This window comes from Taudactylus pleione, unplaced genomic scaffold (assembly GCF_031769625.1).
Source record: "Taudactylus pleione unplaced genomic scaffold, aTauple2 ptg000835l, whole genome shotgun sequence".
Classification (NCBI taxonomy): Eukaryota; Metazoa; Chordata; class Amphibia; order Anura; family Myobatrachidae; genus Taudactylus; species Taudactylus pleione.
In genome coordinates this window covers 1,436,637-1,458,512 of record NW_028285237.1, presented here as the reverse complement: position 1 = coordinate 1,458,512, position 21,876 = coordinate 1,436,637, and the positions used below count along the sequence as shown (strand labels likewise).

Sequence of the window (21,876 nt, the reverse complement as noted above, 5' to 3'; positions counted from 1 at the left end):
GTGCATAAATTAGCCACTGCGATGGCATACAAAGTACTCACTGTGTGCAACAAAACATGCAGTTTCTACGGCTGGTCAGACCTGCTGTAAATGCGCGTGACCGGTCGGTGTACGTTGATGGTACCGATGTTTACGCAGGAGAGCGGGGTTGGACGGATGTGAGAAAGCAGCAGTGGGTGTCTTTATGATGGCTGAGCTGTGGCCGGCATCACCATTTTTTTTTGCAGCTGCGTTGCGTGCGATTTCTTAGCTGCGATCGCAATTGCAATCCGTACTGGATTACGCCCTTAATATGGATTTTGCCCCATTCAAGACACGCGGTTAAATTAAGTAGTATTAGTAACAAGGTACCAATAGTCATTTGTTACTGTGCAGGTTATTACAGTTGGAAAATAAGTGGAATAAACAGAACCGGATTACTACACTAAGAACAATGGCCAATGCCGGGAGCTACATTAAATGAGGCTCCAAGAGACCTTTATCTGTAGTAAAATATCACCAATGCACTTAGCCATCTGAGAAAATCAACTAGTCCAAGGAAACGAGTCAGGGTGTTAATACATTTGTAATTTTTCTGGATGACTGTATGAGCATCTACAGTGGTTACAAAATTGTGTGCTAGATGGAGCAATTGGATATCACAACTTATCGAGCAGTACTGGTAACTACACAACCCGGTCATAGATACATCTACAGGCGGCAATTCACCTTTCATGTAGAGGCTTAGGAGTCTTTTCATGTAGCAGAGAAAAGCCCTTTATCAGGGATAGCAGGTATTTTCACTGTTGCACTCCATCCAGAGTAGGAGTTACCAAGGAGAAATCTTAAATTCCCATACAGTTATAGTAGGAGAGCGATTCATAGAAGCCCGGAAAGCTCAGCTTTCCATTTTCCATTATGGCGTAATGAGCCTCCTGATGGGAGAAAAGCAGGGAAGACAGCTTGATCCAGCTCTCTCTGTTCCCTTCTCTGTCACCAGCCAATCAGCAGTGCACAGGGAGAAAGGGGGATAGAGAATAACGCTGCCCCTATTACCTCCTGTGTGACCAGGACACTGACATCAGAGGTTCCCGGAGAGTTTATATAAGTGACTGCCTGCTGCCCCTACTATGTCCTGTGCATAGATTAATGAAGTGACCTGGCACATTCCGGGTAACTTCACACGCTGACACCGCCCCTCCCCGATCCGCTGCTCCACGGGTTCATGCGCACACAGAACCTGCTGCCCGACATCACAAAATCTCAGGGGACTGCAGTGGGCCTCATTTTCGCGGTAAGGCGAGTACTGAATTGCTACATAACACAACAATATATCCCAGGTATTCCCAAACTCTGTCCTCAAGGCACCATAACAGTCCAGGTTTTAAGGATATCCATGTTCGTGCACAGATGGTATAATCAAACTGGCTGAGGTACTAATTAAGTCACCTGTGCTATGGATATCCTGAAAACCTGGACTGTAAGGCTGCCTTGAGGACAGAGTTTGGGAACCACCGATATATTGCAGCAAAATGAGTATATCCACATAACTACATGAATAGATCCCTCAGTCTAGGAGGATTACGGTAAGTCAGTGGTTCTCAAACTCGGTCCTCAGGACCCCACACAGTTCACATTTTCCTGGTCACCTAGCAGGTGCATTCATTACTCACTGACACATTTGAAAAGATCCACAGGTGGAGATAATTATTTCACATATGATTCTGTGAGGAGACCTGGAAAACATGCACTGTTTGGGGTCCTGAGGACAGAGTTTGAGAACCTGTGCTGTAAGTAAAGGGCGAGAGCTGGTTTCCAGCACCCGGGATCTCAGGTGATATTCTAGAAAATACATTTTGCAATATTCTTTGCAAAAAGACTCAGATGGTGCCATATTAATATCAACATTCTTGAGATCGGGATATTATTACATTTATACCTATTTCAACTACTCGCTATTAAGGAGAATGCCGGTGACTGATTTGAATTCATCATTCACATCAAGAGGCATATTCATTAGAAGCTGTGTTTATTGTAGGTTTATAGCAGTGCCTGGGGCTAATCAATTGCAGCCCGTGGTAAGCCCACACGCTGCCCCTTCCGTGGATTTCTGTTCACACCCTCCCGAGATGCCAACAGAAATCCGCGGTATGTAGGGCTTTCTGCCCTTACCACTGCCACCACAAGCGTGTTATCCCACAGCTTCGGGCACTTAACCTGGAATCTATATGGTAACAAGTGTTAGCTATGCGCTTATAATTGAACAGCTCTGGGCGTTAAAGCTCAAGGCTATCTTCTTGCTCTGCGGTAAGCTCCGCGGCTGATTGAATATACCCCTCTGACTCGGATGTACAATATGCAAAATAATAAAGTAATCATTGGAAAGGTTTCCAATGATTCTATTACATCTGATTTCCATTTGTTTGGGAAATTCTTCTCCAATATAGCTAAGGGAAAATTGGAACCATATAATAAGCTTAAACGTTAATGTTTACAGCACGCTCCACCACACTCAAATAGTGTATACAAGTTTCATAAGTGCCAGTGATATCGGATTGTTTGTAAGTCACATGTGTAGTAAATGTGGTTTTAATAAATTGTATTTGTTTACAATCATGGATTGATACTTTTTAACATATCAGAAATAGAGCTGTGAAGTGTGTGTGTGTGTGTCTGCCTCATCACAGCCAGATTTACTGGTAAGTCACGTTCCTTTCCAGCACCAGGGTTTTTTCTGCTTTTATCGTAATAGTTACTGAATGAGCCAACACTTCTCACAATACATCCACGGCAGATTTTATATCAAACCACGGGGTCAATTCAATTGGGTGCGGATTGCGAGTTGCTATTTTCTCTTCGAATTCGCATAACGAATTAATTTTGCAATCCAATTAGCTACTCACACTGAAGCAGTCAGTCTGAATTCTCATTTTCCATTTGCACCTCCCTGAGGGTGAGAGATGGAAGGGAAAATTTTTGTTTTAAGGTTAAAATGTCGGGACACTGTGCTGAACCCCTTGGATTCCCCCCCCCCCCCTAATGACTAATTAGGCAATTGGAAGTTACCAATTATCTTAATTATCCCAATAATTACATGCCATTTTTTGGGGTAAAGACAAATTGTCCACAAAATTAACTTTTTCGTTAGTTTAGGCATCCAAAATTCAATTACAATATTTTAATTGTTTATCATTTATTTATTTTTTTACAATTTTTCAAGGTGCCCCAAAATCACCTTTTTCCTACTTTTTAAAAAAAAAAATTCGTTTAATCATATTGAGATTAAAACGAAAAAAAGTTTGCTTTATAAAATTTGTTTGCATCTTAAAAAAAAAAGCACGAATCAGCCATTTGACACAATTTAAAGACCTACAGTACCTTCTTAATGCCCACAAATAGCCTTCTATACGGACCTGCTAACTAAATTACCAATTTTGGGGGATCCAGGATGGTCTCCCCACTTTTTCATGCACTTCTCTCATCGCATTTCACAGTCAATTCGCAAACCCCTGCTGCGAGTACTGCGAATAGGCATTTTTAATTGGATTTAAGAATACTAGGGAGCGCTCATTTGTGCTCATCTGCGAGTTTCAGAAACAAACTTGTTACTCGCAATTCACACCCAATTGGATTGACCCCCATTTGTCCAATCAGGGAGTATACTGCACTGCTGAAATCCAGCTCCACTCATAGACCTTCATGTGGACAGTTCACCCCAAATAATTTTTATTTTGCCATAATTAAGTCTCTTGATGCACCCAATTTAACAGTAAAAAGGAAGCATTGGGTAAATGTCCAAACCAAGTAGCCTCATCACCCACGTAACCGCTTTTAAGAATGACTACTGTCAGCAAGGGAACAGGAAAGACACCATACTACTGTCAGCAAGGGAACAGGACAGACACCATACTACTGTCAGCAAGAGAACAGGACAGACACCATACTACTGTCAGCAAGGGAACAGGACAGACACCATACTACTGTCAGCAAGAGAACAGGACAGACACCATACTACTGTCAGCAAGGGAACAGGACAGACACCATACTACTGTCAGCAAGGGAACAGAACAGACACCATACTACTGTCAGCAAGGGAACAGGACAGACACCATACTACTGTCAGCAAGGGAACAGGACAGACACCATACTACTGTCAGCAAGGGAACAGGACAGACACCATACTACTTTCAGCAAGGGAACAGGACAGACACCATACTACTGTCAGCAAGTTAACAGGACAGACACCATACTAGAAAGTGAAGGGAGAAATATCTTTGATATATATTCAGCCAACAGAATATTTAGGGCCGAATTCAATTGGCCCTGATAAGTTCACGGACCTATGCGATTAACTGGCTCGTGGCACACGAAAACAGGCTAATTAACGGGGATTTCTTTTCAAGCCTGCTCAGGCTCGAAAAAAAAAAAATCCCCATTAAGTACAGCCTGTGGTCTATTGAATAGCCCCGTGGGATCAACTAGCTGGCTGTAAATTCCGCGGATAATAGAATTTTCCCTTTAGCTGCCCTAATCGGTGTGAATGTAGAGTATTTCATTTCGGTGAAGAGGTATGGCTGCTATTAACGTGAGGTCTTACCTTCTCCACATCGGACTTTGTAGCACTGACGTCGTTATCCAGCCGCTCGTACGTTTGCTGCGCCTTCTCAGTCTCTCTGCATTCCCTTTCAAACTTCTTTTTACTCTAAATAAAATACATATATTTTTAACTTAAATATAAAATCACAAATAGATTATAAAAAAGGCATACAATAAAAACTCTAAATTAAACTGCAAAACAATATAAGCACTACAGCCGGTATTTGCATAAGATGAGATGTAAGATGAGCGTGGCGATACATGCTAGAACTTGTAATACAGCACCTAACAGATGCTGATCTCAGATACAGTAAAAAGGTCACTCACGCCGTCCATTTGTTTCAAGCACATGTCAAGATACTGCTGAGCTTTGCGGCCCTCCTGGAGATGCTTTCATGAAAACACAGAAAAACAAATGTCAGTGCTATTAAAAGAAATAAAGTGTGATATTTTAATTTAGCTATTATAGCAGTCATCGTTGGATCATAGTATGAAGGAAAACACAAATTGCAATACAACATATGGACATAAGCTATTCTTCTCAAAATGTACAGCCATCCACGTGAATGGACTAGACACCCTGCTTGCTCTGGCAGCATAAAACCCAATGCTTCCCTTGAACCTTAAGTGAACAGTGCTCTGTGTGGCCAAATGATTAAAACGGGCAGAAAATTTCCATAGTTACTTCTAGAAAGAACAATAGCTAACCCAGCAGTGACTCCTTATGCCCTTTCTAAAGTGTGTTCTACTGTATAGGTGAATCCCACAGACACATCAAGTTTAAATAAATCACTATTATTTAAAAGACATTTTATTCCCATATTTTGTTTAAACATCCCTGAGCGGCAAAGTCTATTATACTTCACCAACAGGGGCACTCTCCATCATGGGTGTGGTATAACTATTCGACATACACTTTGTTCAACATGGTTAAAATGTCGACACTTTCAGAATGCTGACATTTAACATGTTAACACCAGAATGTAAGTATGTATGTATGTATGTAGTTTTTGTGCTTATTTTAGCCTTACCGCTTACCAGCAACCAAAAAAAACATATGTTGACATTCAGACGTTAACATGTTAAATGTTGACATTCTCAACATGTCAACATTTTAACCATGTAGATCTAAGTATGTCGATATATTGGGTGACTACATAATGAATTCTGGTGACGACCTTCTGAATGATGGCTACCTGATAGGAATCCATAAAGTGTATGGAGATTATCTATTCATAGTTTTAATACAGGGGAGATGTACTAAGCCTTTGAGAGTAATAAAGTGGATGAAGATAAAGTACCAACCAATCATTTACAGGCTGTGTTTGAAAAATGACAGTTAGGAACAGATAAAGTATCAACCAATTGTCTCCTCTCCCCCTCTCGGCTTAGTGCATCTCCCCCCAGACATCAAACATCATGGAGATAAATTTGCAGTCATAAGACAAAAGTCATTTGTAAAATACCGATTTCCTCTCTTGTTTCAGCTCATAGGAATATCTCATTATTTCTGCATAAACTTTGTGTCCGACTTCTTCCGCCACCACCTCACGCTGTCCGGCATAGTCATTCAACTCATTGAGGATATTATAGAATGCTGTACAAGACGTGAATCTGTCATTGAGAATCAAAACGAAAAAAAAAAACATTTACTATATTTTGACATCATATACTGTACTAGTATTGTGTTTCTTACCCTATAGCGGTCACTGGACTCTTTCAAAACATGACACATTTGAGGCAATGTGGGCATCAATCTCTCCCACTGATGAAATAGGTCTGGTATAGTTGAGTCACTTTCTGATTTATGTTAAGATGGCCACACACAGATGACCCAGGGGCTCAGGAAAGAGTATTGTTTAATTTAGCCATACAGGAAGAGGAACACACATACATACATACACAGTCATCTGCTGATTGCGATTTCTGCCGTATGCAATAATTATCAGGGTTCCTGTGTTCAGCCCATATATGCTGTGGTATTGAGTTAATTGCCAAAACTGATGCTTTTTTTTTTTTTTTTTAATCGTCAAGTCCTATTGCTACTCATACTTTTGAAGAGCAATGCATGTAGGCTCTTAGACAGAAATGGTTGATAAGAAAATAGTTTGCAGTCTGCTGCATAGCAAACACAAACATAGGGGGATATTCAATGAGAAACAGGTTACACCGCATGGCTTATGCTCTCCGATAAATTGCATGGAGATATTCCATTAGAGGCCTACGTTTAATCCTGCGACTATCCCCGAGGGAGCACTTAAGAGGATTTTTGCGCGCATCGGGGCTAGTCATGGGTTTATCGTGGGCCCCTAATACCCCTTTACCAACAAACTTGTAACCCGGATGATTGCCAGGGCAACCGGGTCCAGGTTTGGTGTGAAAGGGTCAGACTGGGAATTTAACCCTGGTAGCTACCAGTGTCAAACCTGGCTAGGCGGTGGTGTGAATGCGTGACCCGGGGTATTCGACCCGGGTCACACTAAAAGCACCTGCAAAGGGACGACCTGGCAAATAACCTTGGTCCAACCAGCGGTGTGAGCTGGTTTCCAAGCAGTTGTGACATGGCTTGAAACTAATACATTTCATATGTTAGGATAAGACGAAACCAAACCAATGTGTAGTTATCTGCACATGCGTGGTAGGTATTAGCGTCCTGTGAACTGTACATAGCTGTGCAATGTGTAGTTATCTGCACATGCGTGGTAGGTATTAGCGTCCTGTGAACTGTACATAGCTGTGCAATGTGTAGGGTAGTTAAAGGTTAGGTCAAATGCTTTCAAGTCTTTCTTTCAAAAGGGCAGTTTTACAGATACCAAGAGCCTAAATGTTCAAATGACTGGAATGATTTCTATATTTTTCATTTTCATAGTGTCACAGCTACATACAGAGGTGTCCACATACTGTACATCTTACCTCCGTGCTCTGCAAGTCGCAGTAAACAACGCGTGAATGCAGTGCAACGCGATAGCATCAAGCACCTTTTTGTGCAACTTTTTGATCTTCAAATGAGTCTTATTCGCAAAACGATGTAAATAGGACGTGCACACAGCTTCTGCTGATTAGATTGATATGTGGCATGCCTATTTTAGGTGTGCGACTGCGGGTATATCTGCATGAGAAATGCCACGTTACAGTGTCAGCAGCTGCGGCAATGTCAGCGGATACACCCACAGTCGCACACAGGATATAGGCATGCCGCTTACTATTTTATTCAGCAGAAGTTGCATGTGTGTCCTATTCACATTGCTTTGCAAATAAGAGACATTTCAAGGTAAAAAGTTACATATACATAGAAGAAAAGTAAGTAGTTTTAATGGCTGCACTGGGACCCACTTTGTCCTACTTACTTTTCTTCTTTGTATATGTGATTTTTCTATAATGTTTAAGAAATGGGTAGCACCTCAGCAAGCTTTATAATTAATCTGTATATACAGATGAACTGAGTAACAGCTAATTGGAGAGAGGACAAACAAAACTGTAAACTATAAATTACATAATAGATGGCTGGTGCAGGATTGGTGCTCTATTTGTAACTACTGAAGGTAAAAAGTTGCAGGAAAAGACGCTCGGCACTACAGAGTCACGCCATGGCATGGTGCGACTAGTTAACATGCAAGACTGTTGTGGACACATCTGTACATCCTGTACAATTAAAATGGGATGGCTTACAATTATCACATGAAGATAGACAAATAGAAACAGCTGTACACATTTCTGAACAAGCTTTTCTTTTCATTAAAACCAAACTTATATATATTTAAAAAAATAAAGGGGAAAATTAACCTCCTAATCAGATTTGTGAGTGTTCATTCCCTGGCTTACAGCAACATATAAGTTCAGGTCTGAATTAGAAACTACTTTAGCAACACAACAGATCTGTGTGTAGGTGAAGTTCCCCTTTACACACCTCTTACACCATGGGTCTTCAACCTTTGGCCCTCCAGCTGCTGTGGAACTACAGATCCCAGGATGCCCTGCCACAGTTTTAGCATGCTGTTATAACAAACGGTGGCAGGCCATGCTGGGATATGTAGTTCCACAGCAGCTGGAGGGCCAAAGGTTGAAGACCCCTGTCTTACACAAACACCATCCACTTTGGCACTGTACTGTAAGACCCATAGAGAAACCCCGGCCTTACCAGAGCCGTGTTATTGGTCTCCCTCCTTCCTGCACAGGACATAACAGTCTAGCATTTTCATACATGACCCCGACCACGCTAGCATGTTATTAGCTAAATTACCCATAAGCCACATCTGTGTGGATGCACTTGCTTTCCCTATACTTTGTGTCCCCTATTTACCCAAACCTTTCCACTCTTTGTCAACTAGCTGTTTAGGATGTAGGCTATATACAGCACATGAGGTTTTAAGATGAAGAAAAAAAAAGAAAAATAAATAAAACTCCCAATAAAATATCTTTAAAGATATTCCCATACCTGGGCTCTTCATCTTTGTTGGACCGCTTGGTACAGAACTTCTTCACCAAATTTCTGAAAAAGAATGTAAGACTTGTGGTTAGTAGGACAGAGCAGGGAAACACAGCAGCATTACATTAGACAGGCATTTTTCTCTGAATAGAATCAGTTGACAGCCAAGTCATCGGAATAGAACGTAGTTTAATCATGAGATGGAGTCTGCCTTATTTATCATTCTACGTCAAAACTTACTCTCAAACTCTGTCCACTGAAGTTCTCTCATCTAACGAGGGGCGGGACTAGGGGTACTTTCTCATTCTGTATAAAACTTTCTTTTAGAGTTGTGTCCTTCTGTTAAATCGTCTGCTCAGGTGAGATGGGAGTTGGACTTGGGTCACCCAATTTCTGATCCACAAGGGGAGTTGATCTATTTCATGTTCTTTCATATGTCTAGTTGTTTGATCCATATGGAAATGCAGGTCAAATTATTGAATAGATTGTACCTCACTCCTGGTAGATTACACACCTTTTGGCCTAAATGATTGATGAAATTGTGGTGAGGTGGGCCATACTTTTCATGTTTTTTGGTCGTGCCCTCTATAACATACTTACTGGTTAGAAGTGTTTTTTTTTTTTAATTCATAAAGTGCTGGGTGTGCCCTTGTCCCCTTCTCCATCTCTGGCCCTGCTTCATATCTACACTGCTTCAGCCTGGGGTATATTGGTATTGCAGCACGAGCTGCTTTGGCTCAATGCTGAAAACACCCCCTCCCCTCCATCCTTAAGGTGTTTAATAAGGTTAATTTGCATTATTTTAATAGAAACAGATTCTATGACTTATTCTACCTCAGCCTCCTCTCCCATTATGAACTGGATGGCTTAGCTTGGATACGAGACTGATGGGGAAGGTGCTACATTTATCTGTAAGCCGTCTGCCTGATCTGGGTTTCATGAGTCTGACACCTACAGCTGAATAGCGTTTTTCATCATTTCATACTCATTCTTGGCTACATTACTAAATAATATAATAACGTCTTTGATGTTTCATTATGTTTTACATCACTTTGTGTCATAGTTGCCAACCTTTCGGCTGCCTCCTCTGGGAGGAGGTAATCAGGATGGCACTGTGGGGACGGGGATCGGTGGAGGTGGGTGGGTGGGTCTGGGGGGTGTTACGATGTGATTGCGTCATCGTAGCCCCGACCGCCCACTATGCAAAGCAGATATTTCCCCTCCAGGAGACTTCTTCACCTTTCCTGGTGGCCGGGAGCACCACACGATTTTCAGGAGCCTCCTGGCCATTCCGGGAGGGTAGGCAAGAATGTTTTTTTGTGCACAGAGGAATTTTCTGTAGTTATGTGAAGACACCAGAGAAGATCTTGATAAAAATTAGTATGAAAACCATTTGATCTTAGCAAAAACGTTATGCCAAGAATATATGACATTACCATACATCAGGCATACTCCTATCTACATGTAGTTGTCAAATGTTATTAGGGCCAAAACCACTGTGAGAAACTACTCATGATATTTTTAGGGGGTAATTCAATTCAAAGTGATGAACGCAATGTGGAACGTCACATTACATCCCACCAGCATCCCCCATAATGGGTACGAGGGAAAACTTGCAATGTTTCCACTATCGTCATTGGCCAATATATGCATAGCTGGGTAATGCCAGGTGGCACATTGCCCTTAGAAAGAAGCTTCATGGAGGAGGTGATCCACATAATGCATCTGTTCTAGGACACTAACCATTTATGAAATACATGACTAGAATTAAAGGCCAATGAATGAGGTACAAGCAAAATGCTAGATAGACCTAAAAAATGTTTATGGTCTGTCTGAAACAAGTATAAATAACCGCTCCAGACCATGTGCATGTATGCGTCACACAGCTCTCTCTTCTCATAGTCATAAAAAAATGGAATGTACAAACTGTATGCATTACCCATAATATTTAATCTACATGAGAAATGATTTTGACAAAACAGACTTCCGTCCAGTGTATAACAGTACCACAAAGTTTTGTCTAAAAAGAAAAATGAAAATCAGACAGACTAAATTAACACTTTTACCAGGTAACCTCCAGGAGATCATGCACCAATGTATGTACCACCAACAAATTAGAGTTAGAGAAGAGAAAATTCCAACCCCCTCTCTGCTTTTATGTTTTAAAGAAGTCAAAATAGGTGAAGTCCCCCTAGGATTACTGGGAAAAACTACCATTAATGCTGTCAATTGCCAGTTCATCTCCAGGACATAATCCATCAATGAGATACCAAGTAAAGATTGTGACAAAGTTAGAGAGAGACAATCGCTTGCAAATGGTTTCAAGCTAAGACCAAATCCTGACTACTGTACCAGGACCACAACTAGGGGGGGAACTTAAGGGGGTATGTAACCCGGGTGCCGGACTTGAGGTGTGCCGGGGAGAGGCTGCCGGGAGGCTAGGTTGTTGTTCTTGTGTTTGGCAGCCCCGTCCCGCGCCACCCCGAGTTCCCCCTTCGCACGGTCCTGGCAGGTAAGAGAAGGGAGATGGGGCCTTACTGTGGCATAATGTAAATGAGGCCTTACTGTGGCATAATGTATAAGGGACATTACTGTGGCATAATGTGTTATAAAGGGCATAACTGTGTCACGAAACCACACACACTTTTTATATTCTCTATGTTGTATATTTTTTTTGGGGGTGCCAAATTATGGCCTTGCCCCGGGTGACAAAAATCCTAGTTTCCGCCCTGACTGTACATTGCTGAGGTAATGAGGGAAGGTGTGATACTAGCCAGGGAGCAACCCAAGAAATGTGCTTAATTATGGCCATGTGCATTCAGGAGGCTGAAACTGTATTGGTTAAATTAGCTTAAATTTTGGAGTATATTCAGATAATCAAAAGGTGATCTAGATGAAGAAAGTAATCAACCGCTGCCAACATGCCCTGGCTTTTGTTCCTCGTGTTCACAGAGGTTGTGGCGGCAGCTGCTTAAACCAGGGAGTCCTCGAAAAATCATCAAAGCAGGGGTTCATGATGCCAAAGGAATAGAAATGGTAAACAGCTACTCCGAGCTGGTGGATAACCGCTGGAGTGCCCGCACAAGTGTAAAAACCTTCACTAGGACAAGAGGAACGAAGATCAATTAATAACTGGTGAACGTCAGAAATGATGGTAGCCGGCAGCTGACTGTCTTACAATAAAAAATAATTATTTCATGTCCCCACATTTGAGTCTCCTATATTGCAGCTATTGGTGACCCCAACACTAAAGGTGCCCAAACATAGAGACATTTTACACGATCTGGCCAATTCCGACAAATCGTGACGACAGATCGTGTAAAATATGGCCAAATCGTGAGGAAATCGTGAGTCCCCACTCACGATCACGATGCGCATCCCCGCTGGTCGCACATCGCATCTTCAGATCTGCCGTGCAGTAGGGCAGATCTGACAATCTAGGACATGATGCACTGTAAAAAGTCTGACTGCAGGAGAGATCGTTTGAAGATTGGACACCAAATCTTGTGCATATCGTGTGGAGATCGTGTGCAGAGCTGCCGGGGAGAGTTTCAAGGGAAATCGTACACAAATCGTACACATCGGCTGATCGTGAGCACATCGGTATATGTTGGGCACCTTGAATTTGCTAAAGGGTCACAGCTGACCTTATTTTCAGCAGCTGGACAGCTAACCTTTACTACCTATAAAAACATAGACAATCTGTTGCTCACTAGCTGTGGTGGAATTACAATTACCAGCAGCTCTACCAGAGGGTGGATTGCAGTGTACGCTGGGACTTTTCATTCCATATGACCACCTCTGCAATAAACATATCCCCAATACAGGTTGAGTCTCCCGTATCCAAAATGCTTGGGACCAGGATTATTTTGAATATCGGAATATTCCGAATTTTGGAATATTTGCATCCCTTAATGAAATATCTTGGGTATGGGACCCAAATCTAAACACAAAATGAGCTTAGGTTTTATATACACCTTAATACCAGAGTTTTTCAACCACTGTGCCATGGCAGACTAGTGTGCCGCGAGCTGTGTCAAGTGTGCCACGGTGGTCAGCTCAGCGCATTTGACGGTAGTGTATTTTATTCCTGTGGAAACCAATATGTGTGTGCATTTTTTTTTGTGTGCGCGCTTTTTTTTATGTGGGAGCAAATGTGTATGTTTTATCATTGGTCATGCACACCACATTGCCGGATAGTGTGACTTGGCAATTTTAAAATTTTGTGTAGTGTGCCTAGAGTTGAAAAAGGTTGAAAATCACTGCCTTATACACACAGCCTGCAGGTCATTTATACAATATTTTCTATAATTGTGTGGCTCAAAGTTTGTGTACATACATGAAATTAATTTGTGTTTCATATACACCTTACACACACAGCCTGAAGGTAATTTTATACATTAGTTTTAATAATTTTGTGCCCTAAAGTTTGTGTACATTGAACCATCAAAAAGCAAAGGTTTCACTATCTCACTCATGCTAAAAAAAAATCCCTATTTCAGAATATTTGGATATGGGAGACTCAACCTGTATTGAATTGCAGAGATCATATGTAGTAGTAAGACAATGGATATCATCAATTCAAAATTCAAACACGAAAGTGTTAAGCTACACACACACACACCGATTTTGTTACCAACGATTTTATGAATGATTTTATGAACGATTTTCTGTCAGATTTTTTTAAAGTGTAATGAAAGATTTTTTTGAACTACAAACGATTTTGCATATTCCCTTAATGAAAATCGTTCAGTTGGTCAGTCTAACTGAACTACAAACGTGAACGCGCATGAACGATAATCGATCATTTTAACTTAGAAAGTGAACGATTTTTTCAACGATTGAATGATAATCGTTTAAAAATCATGTGTGTATGCACCTTTACAATTGATTGTTTGTAATTTTTAGCCACTAAGCACCAAGAAAATATATTGCTCACTGCAAATTGAAGCTTTTGCCTGCCTCACACAATAGTAATTATTCTGAGTGAAATACTAAAAGCTGTCTCATGTACAAGCGTGTGAATCCATTTCATCTTACGGAGCTCAGTGATACATTTCCCTGTCACAGTGAAAAGAAACACTACAAAAGGAAATAGACCAAATTAGTAATTCTAAACATTCAGGACCATGCTGTTTACAACGTGCAATTCATCCCCCCCAATATATCAGTTTGTCTAGTTTGAGTGTTGTTTTCCTATGCAGAATCTAAACATACCTCATTATTATTCATTAGGTGAAATATATAACAATGTGGTATCCTAGCAACTAGGCAACAGACCTTTCAGCAAGGGTTCTTCTGGCATTTATAGATAGAAGGAAGGAAATGGTTTTACAACATGCAAATAAGACATGATACTTCTGAAAAGGTTTCCAGAAACTGGCTCCTCTAAAAATGCCTTCAGAGCTTATCCAGCATTTCATGTGTTAATCTCATATACGTTTCCAAAATGGCTGATAAGCAGGGGTTAAAGTGGGCTGGAACAGGGTGCAACAGCGTTCCATCAGATGCATTTGGAGGCGGATCGCGTTCCACCTCCTCCATCTCACCTTACCCGGCCAGTCGCCCTGCACCGCAGGGAGGCTCCATTTGCCGGGCACCTGCTGAGATTTTGTTACTAGCAGGCACCCAGCTCCTTCCCCACAGCAGCAGCCAGAGGCTGGAGTTCATTCCTGAGCTCCGGCTTCCAGCTCCCGCAGTGGGCACTATGGGAGAGACATCATGACGAGGAGCGGTCTGACCGGACGGCAGCGGTGCAGAAGCGGGGCTTAAGGTAAGTATTGTGTTTGTATTTTTAATTGTATTTTTTTTTTTATTGTGCAAGGGGCACCACTACTGTGGGCACTGCATAAGGGGCACCACTACTGTGGGCACTGCATAAGGGGCACCACTACTGTGGGCACTACTACAGTGGACATTGCGTATAAGGGGCACTAATGTGGGTATTGTGTAAAAGGGGCACTACTGTGCACCATAACATGAATAAGGGCCACTACTTATGGTGTAATGTGAATCAGAGGCACTATGTGCGGTGTAATGTGAATTGGGGATACTATTGTGTGACCAAGCCCCTTTCGGCACATTAAAGTCTTTCCAGCATTTTGGGGTACAAAGCGGTCTGTACAGGCATTTTGCAGTGATTTTATACAAGTTTGTAAACAGATGGAATAGACACTTTTACCTCTCATCTGCAAGTTCAAAAAACCCTCTCCCATCAATTCAACACTTCCACATACCTGTCCCACATCATATACACTGCCACCTACCTGTCCCACATTTACGCCTCCACCTACCTGTCCCATATTATTTACACCTCCACATACAGTACCTGTCCCATATTATTTACGCCTCCACATACAGTACCTGTCCCATATTATTTACGCCTCCACCTACAGTACCTGTCCCATATTATTTACGCCTCCACCTACAGTACTTGTCCCATATTATTTACGCCTCCACCTACCTGTCCCATATCATTTACGCCTCCACATACCTGTCCCATATCATTTACACCTCCACATACCTGTCCCATATCATTTACACCTCCACATACCTGTCCCATATCATTTACACCTCCACATACCTGTCCCATATCATTTACACCTCCACATACCTGTCCCATATCATTTACACCTCCACATACCAGTACCTGTCCCATATAATTTACACCTCCACATACCAGTGCCTGTCCCATATTATTTACACCTCCACATGCCAGTGCCATATCATTTACACCTCCACATACCTGTCCCATATCATTTACACCTCCACATACCAGTACCTGTCCCATATTATTTATTTACACCTCCACATACAGTACCTGTCCCATATTATTTACACCTCCACAAACCGGTCCCATATCATTTACACCTCCATATACCTGTTGCACATCAATTAACCCATTACTGAGCTTTTTAGAGAAATTCACCTGAAAACTATTTTGGGGTACAAAGCGGTCTGTACAGGCATTTTGCAGTGATTTTATACAAGTTTGTAAACAGATGGAATAGACACTTTTACCTCTCATCTGCAAGTTCAAAAAACCCTCTCCCATCAATACAACACTTCCACATACCTGTCCCACATCATATACACTGCCACCTACCTGTCCCACATTTACGCCTCCACCTACCTGTCCCATATCATTTACACCTCCACCTACAGTACCTGTCCCATATTATTTACGCCTCCACCTACAGTACTTGTCCCATATTATTTACGCCTCCACCTACAGTACCTGTCCCATATTATTTACGCCTCCACCTACCTGTCCCATATCATTTACACCTCCACATACCTGTCCCATATCATTTACACCTCCACATACCTGTCCCATATCATTTACACCTCCACATACCTGTCCCATATCATTTACACCTCCACATACCTGTCCCATATCATTTACACCTCCACATACCAGTACCTGTCCCATATAATTTACACCTCCACATACCAGTGCCTGTCCCATATTATTTACACCTCCACATGCCAGTGCCATATCATTTACACCTCCACATACCAGTACCTGTCCCATATTATTTATTTACACCTCCACATACAGTACCTGTCCCATATTATTTACACCTCCACAAACCGGTCCCATATCATTTACACCTCCATATACCTGTTGCACATCAATTAACCCATTACTGAGCTTTTTAGAGAAATTCACCTGAAAACTAGCATGTCTTTATTGACCATATTATGCTATTTAAACCCCTCCATGTGTGTGATTATTCACTATGAGGGCTGTGCTAGACGTTCTGCACTGTATCTCGACATTTTCTACTTAAGATAAAGATTTTCCCTACCTTTTCTCCTGCTCAGGGGGGTGTGCACATAAAAAAAAAAAAAAAAAACACACACATTGATGCGAGTTTTGAATTGAATCCCAAATGTACTTTACGGTGCAAGTTCGCCATCAAAAGGGCTTGCAGAACCCATCCCGCACTTAATTGAATTGACCCCTGTGAGTGGCCAAGCAAATGCTCTGGAAACAAATCATCATGATACTGAATATAGCGAACTTCCAATAAGGGTGATAACCAAACAAAAGGAAGATCCCTAGGCCCGTTTGAGTCTGGCTTCCCTCAGCTGTGTCCATGTGGTAACGTGACCTAACCACAGAGATGTAACTACCATAATGGCTGCTAATGGGCTCATCTCTCCCGTGAAAGCCCCATGTGTATAGGGACAAAATTAATCTTCTGTGATGTATTATCTGTGATATTCTCAGTTACTGCACGAGAGAGCAACATGCAATGCAGGGTAAAATGAACGATGTTGTACCTGCAATGTGCCGCTGTTAGACACATCCCCACACCATTCTGACGGCATATTGCCTGCATCATTAGTAACTGAATCAGCCACTATGCATTATTTCACCCTTGGACAGTATAAGGGCACCCTTAAAAAATGATGCTAGGGGGTCCAGAAATGTGTATATCAGTAGTGTCAAACTCGGGCCCTCCAGCTGCAGTGGAACTACACATCCCAGCATGCAGTGCCACAGTTTTGCTTTTAGGGCATGCCAAAACTGTGGCAGGGCATGCTGGTATATGTAGTCCCACAAAAGCTGAAGGGCCTGAGTTTGACACCACTGGTGTATATGAAAGAAATGTTATATCCTTACTTAACCAGGCTCATTATTAGGAACTAAATTAAAAAAAAAAGGAACTGGGTAATAATGTGTGTAAGAACTGAGAACTCTGGGATCACACAGAGACTGAGGAGAACATTTATTTTAAACCTCCAGAGATGCACAGGAACACACACAGCAATTACACTAAATAATAAAAGTTAATGCTAACATAAGGGAAATACACAACTGTCATTTTTACTGGCATTTAGTCCCCCTTGTCACCTTGTGGGACTCAAATTCGCAAAGGGCATAAGATCATGCCTAACGAATTGTGTAATACAGAAATCAGGACACCGTATGGCTGCAGCACACTAGGGCAGTGCCTAGCACTTCTGAAAAGCTCTACCACCCTCCACCTTTGGCAAAACAATTTTATTGCCACACACAATGTCTACGACCAAGAAATTCCTCCCAATTGGTTTGATGTGCCAATCATGCCCAATCATGATTGCCCAATCATGTGCCAATCATTCGCCCTAAATTAGGAGTGCCCTGATATCTCGATGATTGGGAAGTATAGCAAAATGTATTATTTATTTATTAACAGTTCTTATATAGCGCAACATATTCTGTTGCGCTTCACAACTGGAAACATTAATAGAAGAAAACTGGGTAATAACAGACAGAGGTAGGAAGGCCCTGCTCGCAAGCTTACAATCTATATAAAATGCATATCTTTCTGTTCATATCCCCCACATTGCCACTAAACAGGCCCCATAATCACAATGCTGTTGGCAGGTACACTTCAGCTATTTGGATGCAAAAGAACCAGTCCAGTGACCGGTAACTTGGCAAAAAAATACGATGAGCTGGATCTTGCCTGTGGTAGGTGAGATCCCTGAAAGGAACACTGGTCGCAGTTAATCTGGCTGGCATTGCCAAGCAATGCCGGCCAGTGTCAGCCACCCCCCCACTGCCTGATTCAGAGCCACACTGATGTTCACTGAGTTGAGCGTTTTTTTTGCTGCTGTGCATCCACAAAAATTACTAACCACATGCGTTACACAGTGTGTATGTACAAAGGCGTCTAAAGACACAACAGGCGGTAGTAAAGCGCCTATAGACGCTCATAGTGAGCATCTCAGTACTTGCACATTCATATGCACAGATGTACAACTGGGAAAGGCTTTGCAGAGACATTTGCATTAAGTTGCAAAAGGGGCAACCGCCTAAAGCAGCAGTATTGTCTGCGTCCACTTCTAAATAAAGGGCCAGTATGCTGGTTAGGTCTTTGGAATATATTAGTGCAATTTATTAAACTATATATTCAATAAAATAAAAAAAGGTCACACTAGCTCTATGTGCCACCCTACCTTTCTGCTAGGACTCACCAAATAAATTACTAATATAGCAAATATATATATAAAACCACTTTATACAGGCTTATTCATTTTGTGTGTGCTTGGTGTTAGAGAGGAGACAGAACAGTTCCATCTGAGCAATGAAGATCTAGAGATTGTGCTCTTTCTATTAAGGGAAATGTTTTCAGGAAAGCACACTAGCCAAGGCCGACAAAATGTTCTGATCGAGTCCCATTCAGGAAGTGAAAGTTTTGTTTATCATGGACAACAGTATAAGGTACAGGAAGCGCGCCATGCCTGCACACTGGAGATTTAACAACCAGCAGAGAATGTCACTGCTAATTAAAGCACAAGAAGCACAGGGAAGGAGATTGTGTTCCAGAGATAACTGCTGTCCTCGGCAGCTCAGAACTAGGTTTTACCAGAACATGGACATCATGATCGAGTTACGATATGTAATAAAGCCAGGGAATATATATTTTGTCAATTTGTCTTTTCTTCTACCATTTTGGATGCTGTACGTCACTAACCAACTCTTCGCATTAGGATACAGGAGTCTCAATTTCCTTTATTTACAAGAGCACCCATAGATATTAGTTCTAAGTTACAATTTTGCTAATATTAGACTCCTCACCATGGACACCACCAAAACACTCATCCATGCACTTGTCATTTGAAACCTAGACCAGTGGTTCCCAAACTCGGTCCTCAATGCACCATAACAGTTAAGATTTTGAGGATATCCGTACTTAAGCACAGGTGACTTAATTACAGTGTTCACTCTAGATCCGGCCTAGAAAGGGGCACATCTGCGTCCAATAAGGGGACGTGGCCACGAGAAGAGGGGACGCGTCTTTAAGACGTGCTCCTTTTCATCACTCTTACTTACGGACATGCCGGACTGCCTCCAAGTTCTCCTGTCTCTGTGAATAGATGCCGGGTGCATTCAGCCCTTTTGAAACCGGGCAGGGCATGGCGCCCCGCTAAAACGGACTAGCGGGAACCCTATAATAAGAACGTCAGTTTGATTATACCATCTATGCACAGATATCATTAAAACATGGACTGTTAGGGTGTCTTGAGGACAGAGTTTGAGAACCCCTGGCCTAGACTAGTGCATTCTCCTATAAGACCTTACGCTCACTCGCTCTCTCCTTTTGGGTCAGCCACTCACACTGCTTTGCTGGCTCTCCATCCACCAAGAGGCGCAAAAGGTGAGTGAGGTGGGGCAGTTTCAGGTGCCATGGGTGACGGAAAGGGGTGTGGGGGTGCGCCAGCAGAGCCACAACGTCGGGTGGCTTAGATCAAGTATCTATCAGCTGCAGTCGGCTACATTACGCACAGCTAGTGGTAGTGAGCATATCTCCAGGAAAATGGGTAGTGATCTGCGCTACTATTGCAGCACCAATGCGGGGCTCCGGAGAGGTAAGTATTAAATATGGGTGCTGGGTGTGCGGTGTGGGCCTTCCTAGACCGAGGGGCCCTTGTGCATGGCACACCCCTCGACCCATTATAGATGCGCCAATGCCACACTCCCTGCTGCTCTCTCTGATCCTCTTATTAAATAGCCACCTCACCTCTACACGGACCACCTCCACTCACTCCCACATCCCAAATTTCTCTTGTGCTCCTCCTCTACTCTAGAACTCACACCCTTGTTCGATCAGACTTTATGCCAGTCTTCACGCCTTCAAACAAGCCCTCATCAAGCAGAGGCAGCTTAACAGAAAGGAGGGCCCATGTGCAGGCCCCTCCCCTCCTGCATCGCAATAGACAAAGTTTGTGCCAGAGTGGCACCCGTGCTAAGCTCCCAGGGACTTCACTAATGCTCATGCGCAAAACACGAGAAAAATGGCTGCCCAACATTTTCCCAGATTTCTGCTGTACTGAAGTACCGACCGACGTGGAACTCTGGAAAGGTAAGTAAAATATGGACCTGAAAAAGCCATAGTTATAAAGTACAGGGTGGTCCATAAGTCTGGAAACACCCTTATAAAAAGGAAATTAGTAAGGAAATATTAATCGAGGGTCTATACACATATGATATGGGAGTGGGGGATGTCACCAGTATGGTGCCGATCTTAAAATCGGCCAACTTGAATTAAACTCTGTTTTTATTATGAAATTCTGCATTTCTTTGATATATCACATGACTACCTTCCCAATTAAAAAATTAATGGTGTTCTTTGTTTTAACATATCTTTATTAATTCTTGAGTTTTAACTGAGTTTTCTTTTGCAGGTAGTGACATTAATGACAATGGCACTTACACAAACAAAAAATGTTGAGATTGTCTTGATATCTGGAGAACTGAGCACACGTGCTATTGCAAATTATTTCAATCAACATCACCCAAGGAGGCCACCCATTATTCACAGTGCGGATGCCAAACTCCTTGCCAAATTTAAAACAACCAGATCAGTTGCACATAAGCCAAAATGTGGACGACCAAAAATGGTTACAGATGAAGCAACAACTGCTGTGCTGACATTTTCAAAGAGCCCACATCGTAGCACTCGTCGTCTTGTCTTGTGAATGTGGGGTTAGTCGTACGCCTATTTTGAGAATTTTGTTTATACATAAATGACATCCCTACAAGATTCAGATGTTGCAACACCTGACTGAGGATAAACCAGACCGTCGGGTGGAGTTTGCACACTTTGGTAACAAAGCAACTTCAAAGGAACCCTCATATTCAACTGTACCCCGATAATTAACATTCCAACTCAATGCGAGCGCCAGAGCAATTCATCATTGCTCTGGCGTGGAGACAGCCGATCCGAAAATCATCTGTCTCCCCAAGTCTTTTCACTGGGCAGTGAGTCTTTCACTGCTTTCGGAGCAGTGAAACTAGTGTGCCTGTGCAACCTACAGGTCACGCATGCACCAAAAAACCCCGGCGTTTGGCAGAAGGAGCCTGACAGGGGAGGAGT

General features: G+C 42.3%; 1 protein-coding gene across 2 annotated transcripts in view; it reads right to left on the bottom strand.

The window, feature by feature from the left end:
* FNBP1L (formin binding protein 1 like) overlaps nt 1-21,876 on the bottom strand; it is a 165,525-nt gene that overhangs the window by 30,187 nt on the left and 113,462 nt on the right. For both annotated transcript variants that reach the window (XM_088458460.1, XM_088458461.1), the window contains exons 3-6: nt 9,011-9,064; nt 6,042-6,189; nt 4,903-4,965; nt 4,577-4,681 (exon numbers count right to left, since the gene is read on the bottom strand). In XM_088458460.1, the coding sequence (XP_088314586.1) occupies nt 4,577-4,681; nt 4,903-4,965; nt 6,042-6,189; nt 9,011-9,064 (370 nt within the window). The remainder of the gene's footprint in view (nt 1-4,576; nt 4,682-4,902; nt 4,966-6,041; nt 6,190-9,010; nt 9,065-21,876) is intronic.